The 21,649-nt window shown below is 43.8% G+C and overlaps 1 protein-coding gene across 1 annotated transcript; it reads left to right on the top strand.

Annotated features, from left to right (window-relative positions):
- Positions 1-17,277: 17,277 nt before the first annotated feature.
- On the top strand, positions 17,278-20,345 carry zgc:153913 (LRR and PCC domain-containing protein). The gene is made up of 2 exons (XM_030364930.1): positions 17,278-17,577; positions 18,302-20,345. Exon 2 carries the CDS (start codon positions 18,307-18,309, stop codon positions 19,900-19,902), a length of 1,596 nt encoding a protein of 531 aa, XP_030220790.1. The 5' UTR covers positions 17,278-17,577; positions 18,302-18,306; the 3' UTR covers positions 19,903-20,345.
- Positions 20,346-21,649: the final 1,304 nt, after the last annotated feature.

Below are 21,649 nucleotides of genomic sequence, written 5' to 3'. Positions count from 1 at the left end.
CATGAAACAACAGTTGTAAAGCATTTTGGATACGGAAAGCATATTCTATTGCAAGCGTTTGTAAACACTGCCACCGTTCGGGATCAACACAAGCAAAGTTATGCAGTCCGGGGCATACGCCAAAGTGACAGTCTCATCATCATTACACTATACTTGTTGCTATCTGGTGATGTGCACCCATGCCCAGGCCCGACTTCCCAAGGTGCCAGCACCGAGGACATGAAGAAAAAGCATCAAAAAATGAACTTTTTCAAAACTGTCACTCACTCTCGAATGATCTGGGATTCACAACATAAACCCAGCGGTATCTTTGGAGGGCATATTAACATCCGTAGTCTTACACCAAAGGCTGAACAAATGCATCATCTTCTTCGTAATTCCAATTTGGGATTTTTTAGGCCTGTCTGAATCGTGGTTGCATAACAACTCTCCTTCTTCTGCATTGCATGTCCCAGGCTTTAATATCTTTAGACGAGACAGATCTAAGGGAAGAGGGGGTGGGGTCATGATTTATATCAAAGACCACATCAACTGTCATCAAATATGCTGGCCTTTTGACCATGAATTGGAGTCTACTGGACTGAATATAGTGCTTTCATCTGCAATGTCTTTGTGCTCATTGTTGTGTATCGTCCACATTCCTCTAATAATGATTTTTGTATCACATTTAAAAAGCTACTTAAAGCATGTGATTTTAAAACCGAGGTAATACTACTTGGCGATCTAAATTGTAACTGGTTAGATACAACTAATAGGAAACCCCTTAAACAGATTACAGATTACTGGATTACTGGATTTTACACAATTGTTGGTAGGTCCAACTAGAATAACTGCATCTTCCCAGACACAAATAGACTTAATATTTAGTAACAGCCTGAAAGAGTTGTTAAGACATTTCATTTATTACTGGACTGTCAGACCATAATCTGACATCAATGTCCAGAAAACTAACAAAGAAACGTTTTCATCATTCTAATGAACCTATAGAGCAACTCAGGATTCCAAAAAATGAAATGGTTACTTTCCAAAGAGCAGTGCAGCAGACTGATTGGAAACATTTACTTACTGGTAGCAATACAGAAGCAGATAGCAAATGTTATCTGCCAAGTTACATAGTCTAGTTAAGGAGTTTACTAAAAAGGTCAAAGGAAGGAAAAAATCAATGCACTTCCCTGGCTCAATACTGAAATATTCACCCTGATGAAGGAAAGAGACTCTGCATTGAAAAGATCATTGAAGACCAAATAAAATATTGACAGACATAGGTTCACTTTACTACGTAATAAAGTAATCAAAGTCATCAGAAAGGCCAAAGCAAATTTTTTCATAACAATTATCAATGAGGCAAAGGGTAACACAAAGCTGATCTGGGAACAGATTAAGAATGTAATGGGAATTAGTCACAGGCCTAGGAAGCAGTTAGAGCTGAATCTGAATGGTACATTAATGCAAGATCCAGCACAACTAGCTGTAGCTTTTAATGAATATTTTATAAATTCTGTGGCTGAATTTGCACAGAATTTTTCTTCAACAACTGCAAAAATTCTAGGAGTAGATGACAGCAAGCCTTCTTTCAGCATTCAACCTATTTCTGAACTTAAAACTCAAGCAATAATTAATTCTCTTAAGATCTCAACAGCAAAGGATATTTATGGTATGGATTCTAAAATGCTTAAATCTCTGCAAGAACACCTAGCCAACCCCATCACAGAAACTATCAACCAGTCAGTATGACTGGGGATATTCCCAACAACCTGGAAGGCAGCAATTGTTACTCCTATATTCAAGTCAGACGACCCTCAGAACATATGTAACTACCGCCCAATCAGTATTTTACCTATAATTTCCAAGGTTGCTGAGAAATGTGTATCAGAGCAGCTTGTTTCTTTTTTAAACAATGGTCCAGTTACTCTTCATCCCAAACAGTTTGGCTTCAGGGCCCACCACTCTGCGGAACAGGTAACTGTTTCTTCTTAGAGGAGGTCCGAGCAATGGTCGACAAGGGAGGTGTTGTTGGGGCTGTGTTTTTAGACGTTCGTAAAGCTTTCGACATAGTCAACCATCAGGTCCTTGCCAAACTGTCTGCTTTTAACTTCTCACCTTTAACACTCAAATGGATTGAGTCATATTTAACTGGTAGAAGTCAACATGTTTTTGTGGACAATCAACGTTCACCAGCTCTTAACTTATGCACTGGGGTACCACAAGGATCGATACTTGGCCCGCTTTTGTTTAGTCTGTAAATTAATGATCTGCCATTGGTTTGCCCTGATATCAAAATACAAATGTATGCAGACGACACTGTAGTACATGTGCATGCCAAAACAAAAGATCTGGCTGCTGCTAAACTCACCACAGCTATGGACCAGATCACTAATGGGCTAAACCATTCCTGCCTCCAACTTAATGTTAATAAAACCGTAGGATTTCTTTTTACCAAAAGACAATGTAACATCATGTCAAACATAACAATATCAGGTCAAAACATAAGTATTGTGCCACAATTTAAGTATCTGGGCATTATCATTGATTCTACTCTTTCTTTTAAAGCACACATTAAGAAAGTGTGAAACAGGGTCAAGTTTAGCCAAACCAATTTTAAATATATTAGAAATTCCCTAACTTTTAATGTTGCCAAACTTTACATGGATGCCATGATTGTCTTACATATTGTATGACAAGCTGGGGGCAAACTAACAGTTTGTCATTGAAGCCATTAGCAACTCTTTACCAGAGAACACTCAAAGTGTTGGACCAGAAGCCTAACAGTTCACATCATTGTACTATATTAAATAACCGTAAACTGTTGAGCTGGGAAGATGTGATCAAATATAAAAACATCTGCCTGGTTGTCAAAATTCTGCATAACACCGCTCCTCCTCCTTTAAAGTCGTTCATAATCCAACGTAACAGCAGCAGTCAGATCACCAGAAGCACCACACGGGGTGACCTTCTAATCCCATTTAGAAAAAGCACATTTGGTCAACAATCAATTGGAGAAATTGGAATTCACTGCCTAACACTATCAATGATATACATACATATTCCACCTTTACAGCACACCTTAAAACATGGCTGTCCGACAACTATAATTGCACACATTAATTTCTGTCAGACGTGATGTGTGTGTTTGTATGTGACATAGACTTAGTCATTGTTGCTGCCGCTCCATCTCTGCTACCTGCCTGCATGTTCTGCCCTACGTGCTTTCAATGTGATCTTTGTGGCCTATTTTCCCTTGTATCCTGTGTGTTTGTGTTGCTGTTGCATGAACTGCCTTGATATCTTTGCTATCATCTGTGCTTGCCTGTTTGTTCTTGCTCCAACTGTGTGGAATATGTTTGTTTGTCTTTATCCCCTTTTTGCTCAGGCCTGCTGTAACTATAAATGTAATGTATTTTTTTCATTTGTTTTACTGTTATGTATTGTAGGTTGCCTACTCCTTCTCAAAGGGGACTGTCCACAAAACTATAAACAAATAAACTAAACCAAACTAAACATTTATGTGATGAATTCAAGGTAAAATCAATTGATTCAAATAACCGTGTTGGATGGTATGCATATGTTATAACGGGGGGGGGTAGGCAGAACTGAAGTTCACAGACCGACAATGGTGACAGGGCAGTTCAAAGGTTTATTGATTGCACCGATGATCAGGATCGGGCAGGCAGAGTAAACGGGGACAGGCCAGAGTTCGGGGAACGGCAGGCAATTAGGTAGACTGGGGGTACCGTAACCGGCGGGTAGTCTGACAGGTACTTGATCACTGGCGGGCGATCAGGCAGGCATGGGCTCGTCGGCGGGCAGGTAGTCGGGCAGGCGAGGGGCCGATATCAGGAGGGCAGACAGGCAGGCGAGGAGCCGGGAACAGGGGAGCAGACAGGTCGGCAGGGACTCGACAACAGGCGGGTGGTCAGACAGGCGAGGGTTCGGTAAAAGGCAGGATCAGCGTTGGAGAAACAGTTCTGGAGTTGCGGGAAAGCTCTGTGAGTAACGAGAGACGATCTGGCAGAGACTGAGTAGAGAGAGAGGATTGATATAGAGGGAGCACAGGTGAAGGTGGTTGAGCTAATGAGGGGAGATCAGCGTTGCAGGCAGGTGAACGGGAAAATCAGGAGCGGACCATGACAGTCGGGTGGATCCTCATTGACCTAGGGAGCCGAAGACGTATCGCCTCCGGGTTAATGACACGAGTGATGGGGAAGGGACCTACAAACCTGGGGGCCAGCTTGCGACTCTCCAACCTAAGGGGGAGGTCGCGGCTGGAGAGCCAGACCTTCTGGCCAGTCTGGTAGAAAGGGGCCGCTTGTTGGCGGTGGCAGCGTGGCGGTCCGCAGATTTGGTGAGGCTAGTGCGCGCCTGGTCCCAGGTGCGTCTGCAGCGGCGAATGAGGGCTTGTGCAGAGGGCCAGGAGGACTCCTTTTCCAATTCGGGAAACAGGGGTGGCAGATACCCATAGGCGCATTGGAAGGGAGAGAGGCCTGTGGATGAGCAGGTGAGGGTGTTATGCGCATACTCTACCCACACTAGCTGGTCGGACCAGGAGGCCGGATTGCGGTTCACCATGCAGCGAAGGGTGTGAAGGGTCTCCAGATCTTGGTTCACCCTCTCGGTCTGTCCATTGGACTGGGGATGGAAGCTGGAAGACAAGCTGATGGAAGCCCCAATTAGGCTGCAAATCTCCCTCCAGAAGACCGACCTGAATTGGGACCCCCGATCAGAAACTACATCAGTGGGCAGTCCATGGATGCAGAAGACCAGTTCCGCAGTCTCCCTGGCAGAGGGGAGTTTAGCAAGGGGAATGAAATGGGCCAGCTTACTAAACCGATCGACAATGGTGAGGACGACAGTGTGGCCTTTGGACGCAGGTAGACCAGTCACAAAGTCCAGGGAGATATGCGACCAGGGACGATGGGGGATGGGCAATGGATGCAGGAAGCCGGCTGGTGGACGGCGAGAGGTCTTATTCCGGTTGCATACAGGGCAGGGGTTGAGGAAGTCCCGGTTATCCTCCCCAAGAGACGACCACCAGAAGCGTCGCTGCAGAATGTCCCGGGTCCGCTGGATGCCGAGATGGCAGGTGAGCCGGGAAACATGCCCCCACTGGAGCACATCCAGTATAATACATTTTGTCAAGAAGGTTGTCTCATATCTGGCTGTAGGTGAGTTTGGTAACTAAGATTCCTAGTGTTTAGAATTACGATTGCTTGTTCTAACTTTCCATCTGTTACTACTGTGTGATTTAGGCCTATTTAGTCTGCCTATTTAGCCGAGTGATCACCTACAGCCATCCACCTACCCAATGCCATAATTTCTCTCCGAGGGGGTTAGGCGGCGAGAGAAAAAGGCGCAGGGGTGAATCTTCTGGTCGAAGGATGAACGCTGGGAAAGGGCCGCCCCTGCTCCCACACCAGATGCGTCCACCTCCACTATGAACTGACGCTCAGGTTCGGGGATCTGAAGGATGGGGGCGGTGGTGAAGCGAGTCTTGATGGTGTCGAAGGAGCCTTGTGCCTCGTCAGACCGGCAGAAGGGGATCTTGGGTGAGGTGAGGGCCGAGAGGAGGGAGGCGATGGAACTAAAGCTTGGATAAACTGCCGATAGAAGTTGGCAAACCCTAAGAAGCGCTGCAGCTGCTTCCGTGTTTCCGGGGCCGGCCAGGAGGTCACAGCAGAGACCTTGGCTGGATCCATCCGCAGACTCGCACTACTCCACCTTGACGTACTAGGAGTTTTCCAGGAGGCGGCGGAGAACCGACCGGACATGGGTAACGTGCTCCTCAAGATTGCGGGAAAAAATCTGGATGTTATCCAGGTACACAAAGACAAACTTATTTAACATGTCCCACAGCAGGTCGTTGACCAGCGCTTGAAAGACTGCCAGGCGTTGGTCAAACCGAAGGGCATCACGAGATACTCGTAATGGCCTGTTGGTGAGTTGAAGGCCGTCTTCCACTCAGCTCCGTCTTGGATGCGGACCAGATGGTAGGCATTTCTCAGGTCGAGCTTGGGATAGCTGTTCTTCACCGTGATGTTGTTCAGGCCTTGGTAGTCGATACAGGGTCTCAGGGACCTGTCCTTCTTGACCATGAAGGAGAACCCCGCCCCAGCCGGTGACGAGGAGGGTCGGATGATCCCTGCTGCTAAGGAATTCTGGATGTACTCCTCCATGGCCTCTCGCTCGGGAGCAGAGAGGGAGTACAAGCGTCCCTTGGGGGGTGAAGGGCCCGGAAGCAGATTGATGGCACAATCGTAGGGACATGAGGAGGCAAGGAGGTAGCCTTAGCCTTATTGAAGGAGATCCCGGAGATGTCCGAGGCTGGGGCAGGAACGAGGGGAACAGGCGGCGGTGAAGGAACTTCTGGCCTAGTCTGGACAGCATGTGGTTTCTTCCTGCGTGTCCAACCTTCTGATGGATGTCACGCATGATCAACTGGGAGACGTGGGAGTCTTTGGAAGGATAATCGGGTTCTTCAAGCTTGTGGGCAGAGCATATTTACTTATCCTTCCTCCAATCCTTTTGATTCTGTCATCAAGAATTGGATCCAATTTCCGAATGGAGCTGTCAGTTCTGAGGCAAAGTAGCGCTGCTGTTCATAGCATATGACTGACTTCTCTGCTTCATCCAAGTAATCAACAGTTAGGCCTTGTTGTTTATCTGTAGGTTTGGTGTTAGTCACACATTCCTTTGCCTTTTGTCTTTGAAGCAGCAGGAGTCTTTTAGGTTTTAGCAACCAGCCAACAGCTCTCTGTAGTTTTTTCCAAGATGAAAAGTGTTCAATGAGGTCACTGGCTGCACTTTTGCTTCTACCTAAGCAGCTCACAGAAATTTATTTTTTTATTTCTGGATCGTCTGAAGGAATGTGGTGAATATCCACTGGCTCCTCAAGCCATTCAGTTTCCTTTTGTGACAGGAAGTCGGGACCATTCAGCCATGTAGCTGAATCCAAAAACGTTTCTATATTCAAACCATGTGAAGCATAGTCTGCTGGATTGCCCTTTGAACTCACGTACCTCCACTGATTTTCTTTGGACAAGTCGTGGATCGTGGCAATTCTGTTAGCAACGTAAGTATGGAAATGTTTGGTCTTGTTGTGAATGTATTTCAGTACGGATGTACTGTCTGTCCAAAAGGTAGAGTCCTGCAATTCCATATGGAGTTTTCTTTGTAGCATCCTGTCTACCTTCACTGCCAGTGAAGCAGCGGCAAACTCCAGCCTTGGGAGTTGTGAGTTGGTTAGATCTGGACCCTGGTGCAGTTCTAAATTCAGAGATTTACCTTTGTAGGTTGAGGAACAGTCGAATACTACCCTCAGCTTCTTCTTTCTTTTATGGTAAACCCCATGATGAGGAATATACCAAACTTGTCCTTCATTTCTTTGGACTTGCTCTTGTGGTACCTTCTCTGAGTAGCCTTTCTGCAGCACATTTTCCATGAAGACCTTGTATTCTTCAGCATAAGTAGAGCTCCTCTTGAATTTCCCAGCCAGGTTTAATGCCCGCTGCAGTGCCACGTTGTAATTATTTGGCATGATTAACTCCTTTTCTCGAAACGGCAGGGGCAATATGTAATGTCCACTTTCAAACACTTTAGAACTTTGGGCCAGCTCCATAAATCCCCTATCCTCGCATGACATCTCTTTCTTCTCCTCAGATTCCTTTTCTCTGAACTCTTGGTTGTACTGCCTGAGTAGCAGGTCTTTCAGATTATCCATCGAAATGCGATTGACTGTCATTACATTGACTACATCGCATGATACCATTGCAGATGAAGACTTGTGGGGCCCATTCACCACCCATCCGAGAAGTGTCTTCACTGCGTATGGTCCATTACTCTGGCTGTTAATTATCTGCCAGGGTTCCATTGCTTTAGGAACATTCATTCCTATCAACATTTCAATGTTAGCATCAATCTCTTCATTTTGGATTCCACGGAGGTAAGGCCATTTCCTGAGTTCTGAAGTAGGCTTTCCTTTGAAACAGGGATTTTAACTTGTGTGTAAACTTCAGGTAGGTCAATATATTCAGTTCCATATAGATTGCCAATAGCGAGAGAACATTCTTTACCGGCCCCTGTTGCATCATCAGCCGACACTTGTACAATGTTTATTGATGTCTGCTTTGGTGCTGGGGAATTGCGGTTTTGCAGGGGTTGCTTATCTGAGGTTCCTGTGTCAATATGTAGCAGGGTTGGATGTTTCCGCTGACATGTTTGGCAGTCTAGTTTTTGTCTTGCAGTCTTTGCTCATGTGACCCTTTTTTAAGCAACCGAAGCAATATCCATTTATTTTCAAACATTCCATCTTTTTGTTGTGTGGCTCTGATTTAAATTTGAAGCAGTCCAGTAGTGTATGCTTGCCTTCACAGAAACAGCAGACAGCTGAAGTAGCAGCATTGAAGTTGGTGTGTTATTGCCCTTTAAATGCATACTGTCTGTGGTCTTGTTCTCCAGGTGCTGCCACAGCTGTCACAAATGTACTTCTGCTTTTAAGCTTCCTTATTTCAGTGCTTATTTGGGGATATTCTTTGGGCATGAATTGGGTCTTTATTGTCTCCAAATGCTGGGTGCAGTAAGATGTTGGACTGATTTTCAATAAATTCAACAAGATGTCTGAATTTTGCAAGAATATTTATTTTCTGAAATTCCTCATATGCTCTTGACCGCCACGTCTCTCTAAGCTTGTAGGGAAGCTTGGATACAATGAGCTTTAAGGTGGATGTCACATCCAGTTCATCCATGTACTCCAAGTCCTGCATGGCATTTTGGCATTCCCTCAAGTATAAAGAATATGCCTGAAGTGCATTCCCATCATCCGCTTTAATAGCTGTCCAGCTTAGCACTTTATTCAGATAAGCATTTGCAATCTTCATCTCATCACCAAAATGTTTGTCTAGTAGTTACATTGCTTCTGGATATCCTCTTCTTGCTTCCATGTGCATACAGCTACGAACAAGGTCTCTGGCCTGACCTGCTGTAAACTGTTCAAGATAGTAGAGCCTATCCTGGGAACTACTTGTCTTGTCCTCTATTAAGTACTTGAATGCATGCCTGAAAGGTTGGTATGATAGTGGATCACCTTTAAACACTGGCACTTCTCTTTTAGACAATAGAGACCGATTTTTTGGCATTATCATGAGCTCAGTGATATCCCTTTGACTTTTTACAATTGTGCTGATGTTTTCATGAGTGATATGACTGGTTGCAGGGTTTCCCAGGTGTGGGTTTGGATACCCTTGTTGAGAGCTATTATGAATGCAACCCGGTATCACGCAATTGCGTGCTCCTGCGCACGAACGTTAATCTATTGAAGCGTGTTCCCGAGCACGATAGTCCGACTTTTTGCGTGTTACACAAAACGAAATGTAAACCAATGCATTCTGAATGGGAGTGTTCTAAGACAATTAACGTGCTCCACAAAACGGTACGAGAGAGAGAGAAAGAGAGAGCGGGAGGGACAGAGAGAGAGAGAGAGCGAGAGAGGCTTCAGAAAGGGTGTGCGCAGATAGTACAGTGCACCCTAGTTATGTTTATGCCAAAACCTATATATATAATTAGGCTGTGGAAATTGCAATAAGTTAAGAACACAACTTCGCACGTTGAGCACACAGCCGTGTGACTCGTTTATTTTGTAAAAAAGAAAACCGGAAAACAAAGCGTGCTGAAGGTAAACAAATCCAGCATGGTCTGTGACGTCATGAGACGCAGGGGGGGGGGGGGGGGGGGGGGGGGGGGGGGACACGTTTGTTGAGGGGGGGGAGACACGTTTGTAGGGGGGGGGGGCACGCGAGAGTTGGTTTTTATTGAACGCTCGACAACGAGAGTTGGTTTTTATTGAACGAGACTTCAACACGGAACAGCTGCACGAAACGATGGTCACGTCACTCTCGGTGACGGTGTCGACAATAATGAACACACGAACAATGTTAATAGAACAACACACAACCACATAACATCCCGAACCCATTAACCCCACTTTATCCTAACAACAAAACAAGTTAACAAAAGCCCCATTTGTCAACTGAGAACCCCAATTCCCAGAATCCCCCGCGGCTCCGGAACACGGCGTAGCTAATATTAATCTTTATTATCTGAATGGGAAATGCAATATTTTAGGACAGATACACGATTAAACGCGATTCTAATGACTTTTCTAGCGAGAAATGTACATTTTCCTTACATAATCTTCAGTCAGTGAATGTGTATGATCATTATTAATCTTTATTATCTGAATGGGAAATGCAATATTTTAGGACCGATTTACCGTTAAACGTGTTTCTAATAACATTTCTAGCGAGAAATATACTTTTTACTTGCATAATCTTCAGTCAGTGATTGTGTCTGATCTTTAGTTTTATAGTTATTAGGATTGATCGGCTCGCTCGCATGTTTCAACGACGTCAGGTTGCTTTCGCTAAACAAGCAGCTCACGTGCTTCCTGCGTTTGTGTTATTAAACTGTTACTTTATGTAACTTTTAATGATATCATCTTGTTAGAAACACGTATATCTGAGAGCCAACCCAGTCGCCAAAAGCATACGTTGACAGTGTACTTTTCGTGAACACTGGATTACGTCGCATTTCAACATAAAATAGCGTGTTATACACACACACACACACACACACACACGCACGCACACGCACACGCACACACAAGCACACACATGCACACACACACACACACACAGACACAGACACACACACACACACACACACACACACACACACACACACACACACACGCGCGCGCGCGCACACACTCACACGGTGCATTTCGCTGCTAAAACAACAACAAAAAAATATTCCCTCAAATATTATTACTTTCAAAACGTTGGCCAAAATGGCCAATAATATCATTTTTTATTTGGGATGCTTCTAGGACATTTTGGGTGGATTTTGAACGGTATGTGGGGGGCACGTTTTTTGCAGGACCTGGCAACCCTGCGCTGTTGCCCGAGATCTGGATCCACCCCGACGTGGTGCCGTCTCCTTTTGACCTTTTGACCCCAGACTTCTGGGGGAATAGCTGAATCAATTCATTAGTCAATCAGAAGCATGTAAATATGTTCCCGGTGGCGTAAGAGTACGAACAAGGTGTCCTTCAACATCTACGCTTCCAGGAGATTGCAACGGTGCCACACATGAGCATATTCAAACATGTTTAATGGTAGTAATTAGCTGTCGAAATTGGAGGCCTTAATCAATACTGAGCAGCTATTGATTTGCTTCCCGATAAAGATTTGTCACAAATTACATGTTATTTAGCATCTACACGTTGAGCTGAGTCCAATGACACCAAGAACGACACTCTAGCTAATGGTAACATGTATTTTACATGGTACACCTAGGTCTAGGACATGATCTCGGTGTAGCAAGAGGCCGAGCTTGATCTCATTGGACTCAGCTTAACGTGTAGATGCTAATTAACATGTAATTTGTCAAAAATCTCCATCGGGAAGCAAATCTATAGCTGGTCATTATTGATAAAGGCCTCCAAAATCGACAGCTAATTACTCCCCTGAAACATATTCAAATATGATCATGTGTGGCACTGTTGCAATCGTCTCGAAACGTAGATGTCAAAGGACACCTTGTTTGCTCTGTTGCACTACCGGGAAGATATTTTCATACTTCTAATGGATTGATTCATATTTTAAGGTTCTCGGAGTGAGACATTAAATGGCTGCAGCAGAAGTGTTGAGACGAAAGATGACATCAAGAGATTTATAGAATATTCCCATTCACATTATGATTCTTCGTCGTAACATCCGACCAAACATCCTTTGCATTCACAGAGCGAAGATTATGAAAGTCCAGGCTCAGCAAGTGCTCCATCTCGTTGCACCTGCACCTAGCGGCTCGCTTGCAAGATTTTGGCCTGAAGTTCTTCCCAGACCTACACCCTAGCCATCCAACATGCATATCTGAGAATCAGGCCTCTCTTTAATAATGACAAAAAGTTATGAGAGAAACACACATTAACTTTTTGTTATCTCATAAGCGGCGTGGTGCCGGCTCCTTTTGACCTTTTGACCCCCGACTTCAAAAACGTGGCCACAGGCCAGCTGTGTCTACACACCTTTAGCCACAAATGTACACCTCCATCCCACAAAAAATGGGGACTAGAAACTAACCTCTGTCTTATGTACATTTACTGTACTGTTGGAGGTCACGCCCCTTTGCCGACCTTTTCGAGATAGCTAGGGATGCTAAAATGTTTACACACATTTCCCGGGGCCCTGTGTACGACATATCCGAGATTTGGAGTTCTAGCCCTTAGAGAAAAAAAGTTTTCCCAAATGGAGTGTCATTTGGACAAAGCCCCTCAGAAGTGTAGCCTGCAAGACCTAATGGTTCAGAATGTGGTGGAAAAACAGTTTTTGAGATAGGAAGGTCCTACCGCCCTGAAATTTTAATACCTTATTCTAGGGCCTAACTGGGACCTCCGCACCGAAACTTGGCCCGGTCGGACCCCGAGGGCAGGAAGGGGGGGCCCTTCCTGCCCGAGACTTGGCCCGGTCAGACCCCGAGGGCAGGCCCCCCCTTCCTGCCCTCGGGGTCCGACCGGGCCAAGTTTCGGTGCGGAGGTCCCAGTTGCAGGTGCAACGAGATGGAGCACTTGCTGAGCCTGGACTTTCATAATCTTCGCTCTGTGAATGTAAAGGATGTTTGGTCGGATGTTACGACGAAGAATCATAATGTGAATGGGAATATTCTATAAATCTCTTGATGTCATCTTTCGTCTCAACACTTCTGCTGCAGCCATTTAAAGTCTCACTCCGAGAACCTTAAAATATGAATCAATCCATTAGAAGTATGAAAATATCTTCCCGGTAGTGCAACAGAGCAAACAAGGTGTCCTTTGACATCTACGTTTCGAGACGATTGCAACAGTGCCACACATGATCATATTTGAATATGTTTCAGGGGAGTAATTAGCTGTCGATTTTGGAGGCCTTTATCAATAATGACCAGCTATAGATTTGCTTCCCGATGGAGATTTTTGACAAATTACATGTTAATTAGCATCTACACGTTAAGCTGAGTCCAATGAGATCAAGCTCGGCCTCTTGCTACACCGAGATCATGTCCTAGACCTAGGTGTACCATGTAAAATACATGTTACCATTAGCTAGAGTGTCGTTCTTGGTGTCATTGGACTCAGCTCAACGTGTAGATGCTAAATAACATGTAATTTGTGACAAATCTTTATCGGGAAGCAAATCAATAGCTGCTCAGTATTGATTAAGGCCTCCAATTTCGACAGCTAATTACTACCATTAAACATGTTTGAATATGCTCATGTGTGGCACCGTTGCAATCTCCTGGAAGCGTAGATGTTGAAGGACACCTTGTTCGTACTCTTACGCCACCGGGAACATATTTACATGCTTCTGATTGACTAATGAATTGATTCAGCTATTCCCCCAGAAGTCTGGGGTCAAAAGGTCAAAAGGAGACGGCACCACGTCGGGGTGGATCCAGATCTCGGGCAACAGCGCAGGGTTGCCAGGTCCTGCAAAAAACGTGCCCCCCACATACCGTTCAAAATCCACCCAAAATGTCCTAGAAGCATCCCAAATAAAAAATGATATTATTGGCCATTTTGGCCAACGTTTTGAAAGTAATAATATTTGAGGGAATATTTTTTTGTTGTTGTTTTAGCAGCGAAATGCACCGTGTGAGTGTGTGCGCGCGCGCGTGTGTGTGTGTGTGTGTGTGTGTGTGTGTGTGTGTGTGTGTGTCTGTGTCTGTGTGTGTGTGTGTGTCTGTGCGTGCATGTGTGTGCTTGTGTGTGCGTGTGCGTGTGCGTGCGTGTGTGTGTGTGTGTGTGTGTGTGTGTGTATAACACGCTATTTTATGTTGAAATGCGACGTAATCCAGTGTTCACGAAAAGTACACTGTCAACGTATGCTTTTGGCGACTGGGTTGGCTCTCAGATATACGTGTTTCTAACAAGATGATATCATTAAAAGTTACATAAAGTAACAGTTTAATAACACAAACGCAGGAAGCACGTGAGCTGCTTGTTTAGCGAAAGCAACCTGACGTCGTTGAAACATGCGAGCGAGCCGATCAATCCTAATAACTATAAAACTAAAGATCAGACACAATCACTGACTGAAGATTATGCAAGTAAAAAGTATATTTCTCGCTAGAAATGTTATTAGAAACACGTTTAACGGTAAATCGGTCCTAAAATATTGCATTTCCCATTCAGATAATAAAGATTAATAATGATCATACACATTCACTGACTGAAGATTATGTAAGGAAAATGTACATTTCTCGCTAGAAAAGTCATTAGAATCGCGTTTAATCGTGTATCTGTCCTAAAATATTGCATTTCCCATTCAGATAATAAAGATTAATATTAGCTACGCCGTGTTCCGGAGCCGCGGGGGATTCTGGGAATTGGGGTTCTCAGTTGACAAATGGGGCTTTTGTTAACTTGTTTTGTTGTTAGGATAAAGTGGGGTTAATGGGTTCGGGATGTTATGTGGTTGTGTGTTGTTCTATTAACATTGTTCGTGTGTTCATTATTGTCGACACCGTCACCGAGAGTGACGTGACCATCGTTTCGTGCAGCTGTTCCGTGTTGAAGTCTCGTTCAATAAAAACCAACTCTCGTTGTCGAGCGTTCAATAAAAACCAACTCTCGCGTGCCCCCCCCCCTACAAACGTGTCTCCCCCCCCTCAACAAACGTGTCCCCCCCCCCCCCCCCCCCCCCCCTGCGTCTCATGACGTCACAGACCATGCTGGATTTGTTTACCTTCAGCACGCTTTGTTTTCCGGTTTTCTTTTTTACAAAATAAACGAGTCACACGGCTGTGTGCTCAACGTGCGAAGTTGTGTTCTTAACTTATTGCAATTTCCACAGCCTAATTATATATATAGGTTTTGGCATAAACATAACTAGGGTGCACTGTACTATCTGCGCACACCCTTTCTGAAGCCTCTCTCGCTCTCTCTCTCTCTCTGTCCCTCCCGCTCTCTCTTTCTCTCTCTCTCGTACCGTTTTGTGGAGCACGTTAATTGTCTTAGAACACTCCCATTCAGAATGCATTGGTTTACATTTCGTTTTGTGTAACACGCAAAAAGTCGGACTATCGTGCTCGGGAACACGCTTCAATAGATTAACGTTCGTGCGCAGGAGCACGCAATTGCGTGATACCGGGTTGTATGAATGTCACCAACCGTTCTCTGTAGTGGAGTTTTAGGCACGGCACCCAATTGAATGAATTCCAAAGCAGATCTGTAAATGTTTGTTCCACATTTTCCTGTTTGCTTGTTTCCTCAAAATATGCATTCATAGCATCACCATAAGACTCTATTACATTTGGGTTTAGGAGTACTTTCATTTTGCATCTGCCGCTGCAATTTCTGCATCCAGTTCCATTTTTTCCATTTTTGATTTGATGATAGTTTCCTGCAACTGCAATGAATGTTTTCCTTTAATGCAGCAGATTTTGCCTCCAGAGCTGCTCTCACAGCTGAAGCCAGCCGAGCAGCAGAAGAAGTAGTTGATGCAGTTGTTTTCCTTGAGATGTTTGATATGCTGTCCAGCGGGTCAACCTTTAACTGTGCACTCTGTTCCCTTTTCCATGTTTTAACCTCCTTTGTTAAGTAGTTGAAGTTCATCACTCTTGGCTCATACCAGTCCAGAGTGTCAGTTTATTTTTCCTCTTGTGATAACAGCTCTTGAACAGAATTGTGCACCTTATTAAACTCATCTCGATTGAACATATGCATAGATTTGTCAACATCATCAATATTTCCACCTTCAGTCAACAAGGCTTTTGTTTCATGTATTCTCCTTGTGCATACTCCAAGTTTCCCTCTGCATGTTGCAAAACGATCCTCCGCTTCCGCGGCCATTTTAAGTTCAGTCATTGTTCCATTTTTATTGTAGTTTGATTTATTGATTTCCTTTTATTAGATATACTTATTTATTTTGCTCCATTACGTTAACACAGGGTATCTGTTGCCACTTTCCTTTTGGTCACTTTGTTCAGCGATCGCATCATAATTCATTTCAAACAGACAGTTCATAGAACGGGGCTTTAAACGCGGATCTCATCTGCACATTCATATTCAAAAGCACTTTATTGTGCACGGCTCATCCATGGGTTCGTTTACTCACGGGTATCTTCCTTTCCAGTGTTCTCTCCAAAAGTTTGTCAGACTCACAGAGTTTTCTGACTATGAAGTGGCGAACCCTTTGTTCGCTCTATTTGTTCCTGAGGCAGAGATAGTCCGACACACATTTCTTGGGAAGCACGCACAGAGATTATTTAACTTTGTGTTGATTAATTTATTAAGCAATAACTCCGGTTGACTTTCCAGGAAATAACAAAACATAAAAATTCCAAACAAGTAACTGTTTTTGCGGCCAAAACAGGGTTCTTAGTATTGTACAAAAAAGGACCTTTCAATGTAAAATAATATGTCAAATAATACGTCCAATATTGTGTCCAATAATGCGAAATAATGCGGTCAGAAAACTGTTGGCTCCCTTCCTTCCAAACCTGAACAACAGTAGTTATATATGAGGGCCTCCAATAGGCTCCAGGTAGAGCCACATCATCACAAAATGCATAAATATATATATGAATGAAAATTTGATTAATATTTACTACACTTTATAATTCATAACTCATACTTTTATCCTTAGACTCAAAATATATTTACTTAAACATATTCAACACAAAATACCTCTAAATGGCTCCAACAAACCCTATTACTATCCTTTCATATTAGAAACACTAACCATATTAGTAACCCAAATACTAAAAGTAACCTACTAATCAGTCCCTACTACATACACTAACCCTATTACTAACACTCACCATGTTACTAAGATCAACCCTAAAACTAACCCGAACCCTATTACTAACACTAACCCTGTTGCTAAAATCAACCCTTACACTAGCCCTTACCCTATTACGTAAGCTAACCCTATTACTATCCTTTCATATTAATAACACTTACCATATTAGTAGCCCAAATACTGAAAGTAATAAAGTTCCTACTATACACACTAACCCTATTATTTGAACACAACTTACAAGTCATTAAGCCTAATGTGTTGAAATAAGTGTTAAATAGCTCTTTCTTTAAACATCACAGATCTGTAATGTTTGGTCAGAAAGACAGACAGACATATTGATGCACAGATAGATACATGATAGATAGATAGTTAAAGAGATAGAGCCCACTCCTGTCATGTGTAAACATTGTGTCCGGCGGTCTGAAGTTATGACTCCGAATGTAAACAGGCCTTTGCTGGAAGGGCATGAACATAAATGTCACTTTAAAAGACATTAGGAATTGAACAACCTCTTGTGAGTTAAACTCACTTTAGCAAGTCAAAGCGGCTCAAATACTACAACCCGATAACTATTGCCATGAATAGTGATTTATTTATTTTGGGAGGTTTTTAAGGATTTTCTGGGGGTTGGCTGTTGATATCACAGCAGGACGTGGCAAAAGCTCTTTCCCAATGCGGGCTTGTTGTTCAGGGGCTCATTCAGCTCTAAGCCCACACTAGGCTGGTGGTCTGGATCCCAGGAGCACAGGTATGTTCACTAGTGAGTCTTCAACTGTCTAACTATGAGTGATAAACAGAAGTTAACGTTGGGCTTAACATAGGTTTCACTTCATTTACTCTAATTAGATTACATATTTCGAGGTATATCAACAACAATGGTTCTTTGTGTCCTTATAATCAAAGGTAAAATCTGGAGGCATTTTGAAACTGTATTTATTACCAGATGTTTACAGTATTTATAATCAGGTTTACAGTAACTGTAAAGCTGTAAAACAGTAACAAAAAGAAGATGAATGTGTAAAGTCATCAGGCCTAAATCCACAGTACCTCTTTATGGGTGAACATCAGTAGGTCATACGCTAGTCAGCAAGTGGCTCAGATAGAAATGCAAGTGATTGAAGTATATTTTCCTTAGTGCTGAACACCATCTTCTTTCTGCTGTTGAAGACTTTGCTTAAGTTCCTCAAACATGGAGCTCTTCCCCTTCCCACTCAAACAACAAGAATCAATCAGTCAACATGTGAACAAACCCAGACCTTCTTGCTCCTACAACTAAAAGAGTTGAACAAGCCCACCAGATTGTTTAGGCACATCAAATTATTCTAAAATGATTTTTATTAATTTGTCACATTCAAACCAGACTTTGTCTTTATGATCTATTTAGTAACAAGTGCTTACTATTAAAACATTATATGATAGTTTATTTGTAACCTGACTGGCCCCTCATCCTATTGATCTGGTTCTTTCCACAGTGAAGATGAGCAGACACATAGGCATCGCACTGTGTCTGATGCTGCTCTCCTCTCAGACGCCAACAGCCGGCGCAGAACTCCCACGCCACTGTCCAATCAACTGCCTGTGCTTCTCGGCCAATCGGGTGCTCTGCTCCGACCCTCAGATGTCTTCGCTACCCAGGATCCTCTCAGGGGAGGTCAAGGAGGTCATCGTCATGACGACGCCCCTCATGTACCTCTTTGCCAACACCTTTCAAGGAAGTCCCCAGCTGGCCAAGCTGGTGTTCCTGAACAACGGCATACGGGACATCCACGCCAAGGCCTTCGATAACCTGACTCGGCTAGAGGAGCTGGACCTCAGCGGGAACCCGTGGTTGGAACAGCTGCTCCAGGGAACCTTCTCCAAGCAGTGCAACCTCACCAAGCTACAGCTCAACTTCAACAGGCTCAAAACTCTGCTCCCGGACACCTTCAGCTCGCTGAGGAGCCTGGAGACTCTGGAGTTGAGGGGCAACCTCATAGCCACCCTGCCCGGGTCTCTCTTTCACAGCCTGCAGCGTCTCGTTTTCCTAGACTTGTCCCGCAATTGGCTGGAAGAAGTAAAGCGGGAAGATCTGGAAGCTTTGACTGAGCTCAGAACCCTCAACCTGAACTACAACCTTCTTAGCTGTCTCTCAGTGGATACATTCCACAATGTGTCTCAACTGAAGGAGCTTCACCTAGAAGGGAACAGTTTAGCTGAGCTTCCTCGTGACGTCTTCTCGGTTCTCACCAAGTTAGAGGTGCTGAACCTCAGAGGAAACTTTCTCTCCAACTTCAGCTCGGACGTGTTTGGCAGCTTTCCCTCACGCCTGAAGGAGCTGTCGCTTAAGGGCAACGAGTTGATTGAGCTCTCCGGCTCTTGTTTCTATGGACTGACCTCGCTGACCTGCCTCACCTTGTCTAACAACCAGCTCTCCCAGCTTCCATCGGACCTGTTCCAGAACCTCACAAGCCTGGAGAACCTGGACCTCTCCGAAAACCACCTCGACTCGCTTCCGGAGGAGATCTTTAGGGACCTCCAAAGCGTCAAGGTGATCCAGCTGCAAAAGAACAACCTGACTGAGTTGGCGGCCAAGCTGTTCGCGGACCTGCCGATGCTGCGACAGCTGCACCTGTCAGACAACCGGCTCCAGACCCTCGCCCCGGGCCTCTTCACATCGCTCCACTCCCAACCCGTGGTCAGACTGCATGGCAATCCCTGGCAGTGCGACTGCCATGTGTCCTATCTGCACGACTGGATGCTCAACCACAGCCTGGACCCGGAGGAGCAGGACAAGGTGCGCTGCGGGGGCCCTGGGCCTCTGAAGGGCCGGACTATAGCCTCCGTCGACAAGGAGCGTCTGGTGTGCCGTCTGCCCGAGAACAGGCTTATGGCGGATCCAGAGAATTGCGCTTTGCGTGCCTTCAACGGCACCGTTGTGGTAAACTGCAAGGTGGACCGGTGTTCTCCCCTTAGGGTGAAGGTACAGTTTGAGGCGCAGGATGGGACGGTGTATGAGAATGTGTTGCAGAGGCACTGGCAAGGGAATAAACAATGCAACAACAATACAATATACAATAAGACGGAGACACCCTAGAAGTATTTCCTTTTCTCTGCACATTTTCATCATTGGTACGATGAAGCAAAATGTATCTGCTCCACGTGGATTTGGTCTATTCTCCTGCCAAACCCTCTGGCCCTGTGCTCATATTCGATATATCAAATGAACCTTTACCTCAACAACTGACAGCCAGGAGATTATCAGTCTGTTTCTGGACACAGTTGGAAGATAAGAAAGGGTGGATGACCCCTTTTTTCATAAGGTTTAAGGTTCACTCTGCTATGTTGATATAGACCAGGACCTTCAGTAAAGGTTAATGATTTACTGGAGCGTGGGCTGCAGTTAGGTGTGTTTCCACTAGATGCCTCTGGTTCTCTGTTGGTGTTCAGTGTTATGTCTGCCATCAGTCCACTCTCAACAAAGAAGGACTATTTCACTTTTCTACTCTGAATATTAAAGAGGCCCTCAGCAAAAATCGATTGCATCTTTTTTCATTGGTTTCATGTTATTATTTCATGAAGTTGTATTCAAGGGGTTAGTGGCAACGTCAATCCATCTTAAATTGAGTTTGAATAAATTATTTTAAATCACATATATTTTGTGATGAAATTGTGGGATGGCAGCGATAATATAAAATAGAATAGAATAGAATAGAATAGAAGAATACAAAAGGTAAATAGGGGGGTGGGGGTGGGGGTTACAAAAGGGGACACGTCTCTTTCACTGAGGCTCCTTAACATCGATGGAGACAAACAGGGACAACCAAAGGGGACTCCTCTTCACACCCCAGTGCCCCTGAATACCCACGGGGCGGAGAGGGAGACCTGGCAGAGCGGCAGGGTGAGGAGGGAAGGCTGGACACAGAGAGGCTCACAGATGGCAACACCTGAATGCAGCACTCTGACCCCACAGTTTATAAGGGTCAGAGGTCAGCCTCCTCCCTCCCTGGTCCGAACTGAATGACATAACAATTCCCCCAACAACAGCAAAGTAGTAGTGGGGCTCCTTCTAAAGGCTGGAGGGGCTGGTGTTATGTGGCAGCTAATCCTCACTTGAGTGAGACTATGGGCTGACCGGAGCACCTCGAGTGGAGAGACACGGCCATGGCTCTGCGCCGGACACTAATGAGCACAGAACGCACGGCGATGGTGGATTCTGGATCTCTACTCAGGCCGGCTTTTAGATGCAGAAACCGAAAAACATAAATAAGAAAATTATTTTTACATTTGCTGTCAAATTGAAAATGTTTGGATTGAATTGGATGGAATTGGATTATATGTATATATATATATATATATATATATATATATATATATATATATATATATATATATATATATATATATATAATAAGAAGTTATATACACATAATATATGTATATATAATAAGCAGTTATATACACATAATATGCATATATATATATATATATATATATATATATAATAAGAAGTTATATACACATAATATATGTATATATAATAAGCAGTTATATACACATAATATGCATATATATATATATATATATATATATATATATATATATATATATATATATATATATATATATATATATATATATATATATATACATATATATATATATATATAAGCAGTTCACATGTATATTATTCTCTATTCATATTTAAAATTATATTCTACCTAATGCACCAGTATTGGAAAATCGAATTAAAGACAAGTTGATTTCAAACACACTTCAATATCCAGGGACAATAATGAGTTTCGCCAACTCATGCCGCAATATATTCATAATAATTGTGACGT

This window comes from Gadus morhua, chromosome 8, assembly GCF_902167405.1.
Source record: "Gadus morhua chromosome 8, gadMor3.0, whole genome shotgun sequence".
NCBI classification, from domain to species: domain Eukaryota; kingdom Metazoa; phylum Chordata; class Actinopteri; order Gadiformes; family Gadidae; genus Gadus; species Gadus morhua.
This window is presented reverse-complemented; position numbering and strand designations above follow the sequence as displayed.

Coding starts and splice junctions, on each gene's coding strand:
- zgc:153913 (XM_030364930.1), top strand. CDS start 18,307: ATGAGCAGACACATAGGCATCGCACTGTGTCTGATGCTGCTCTCCTCT.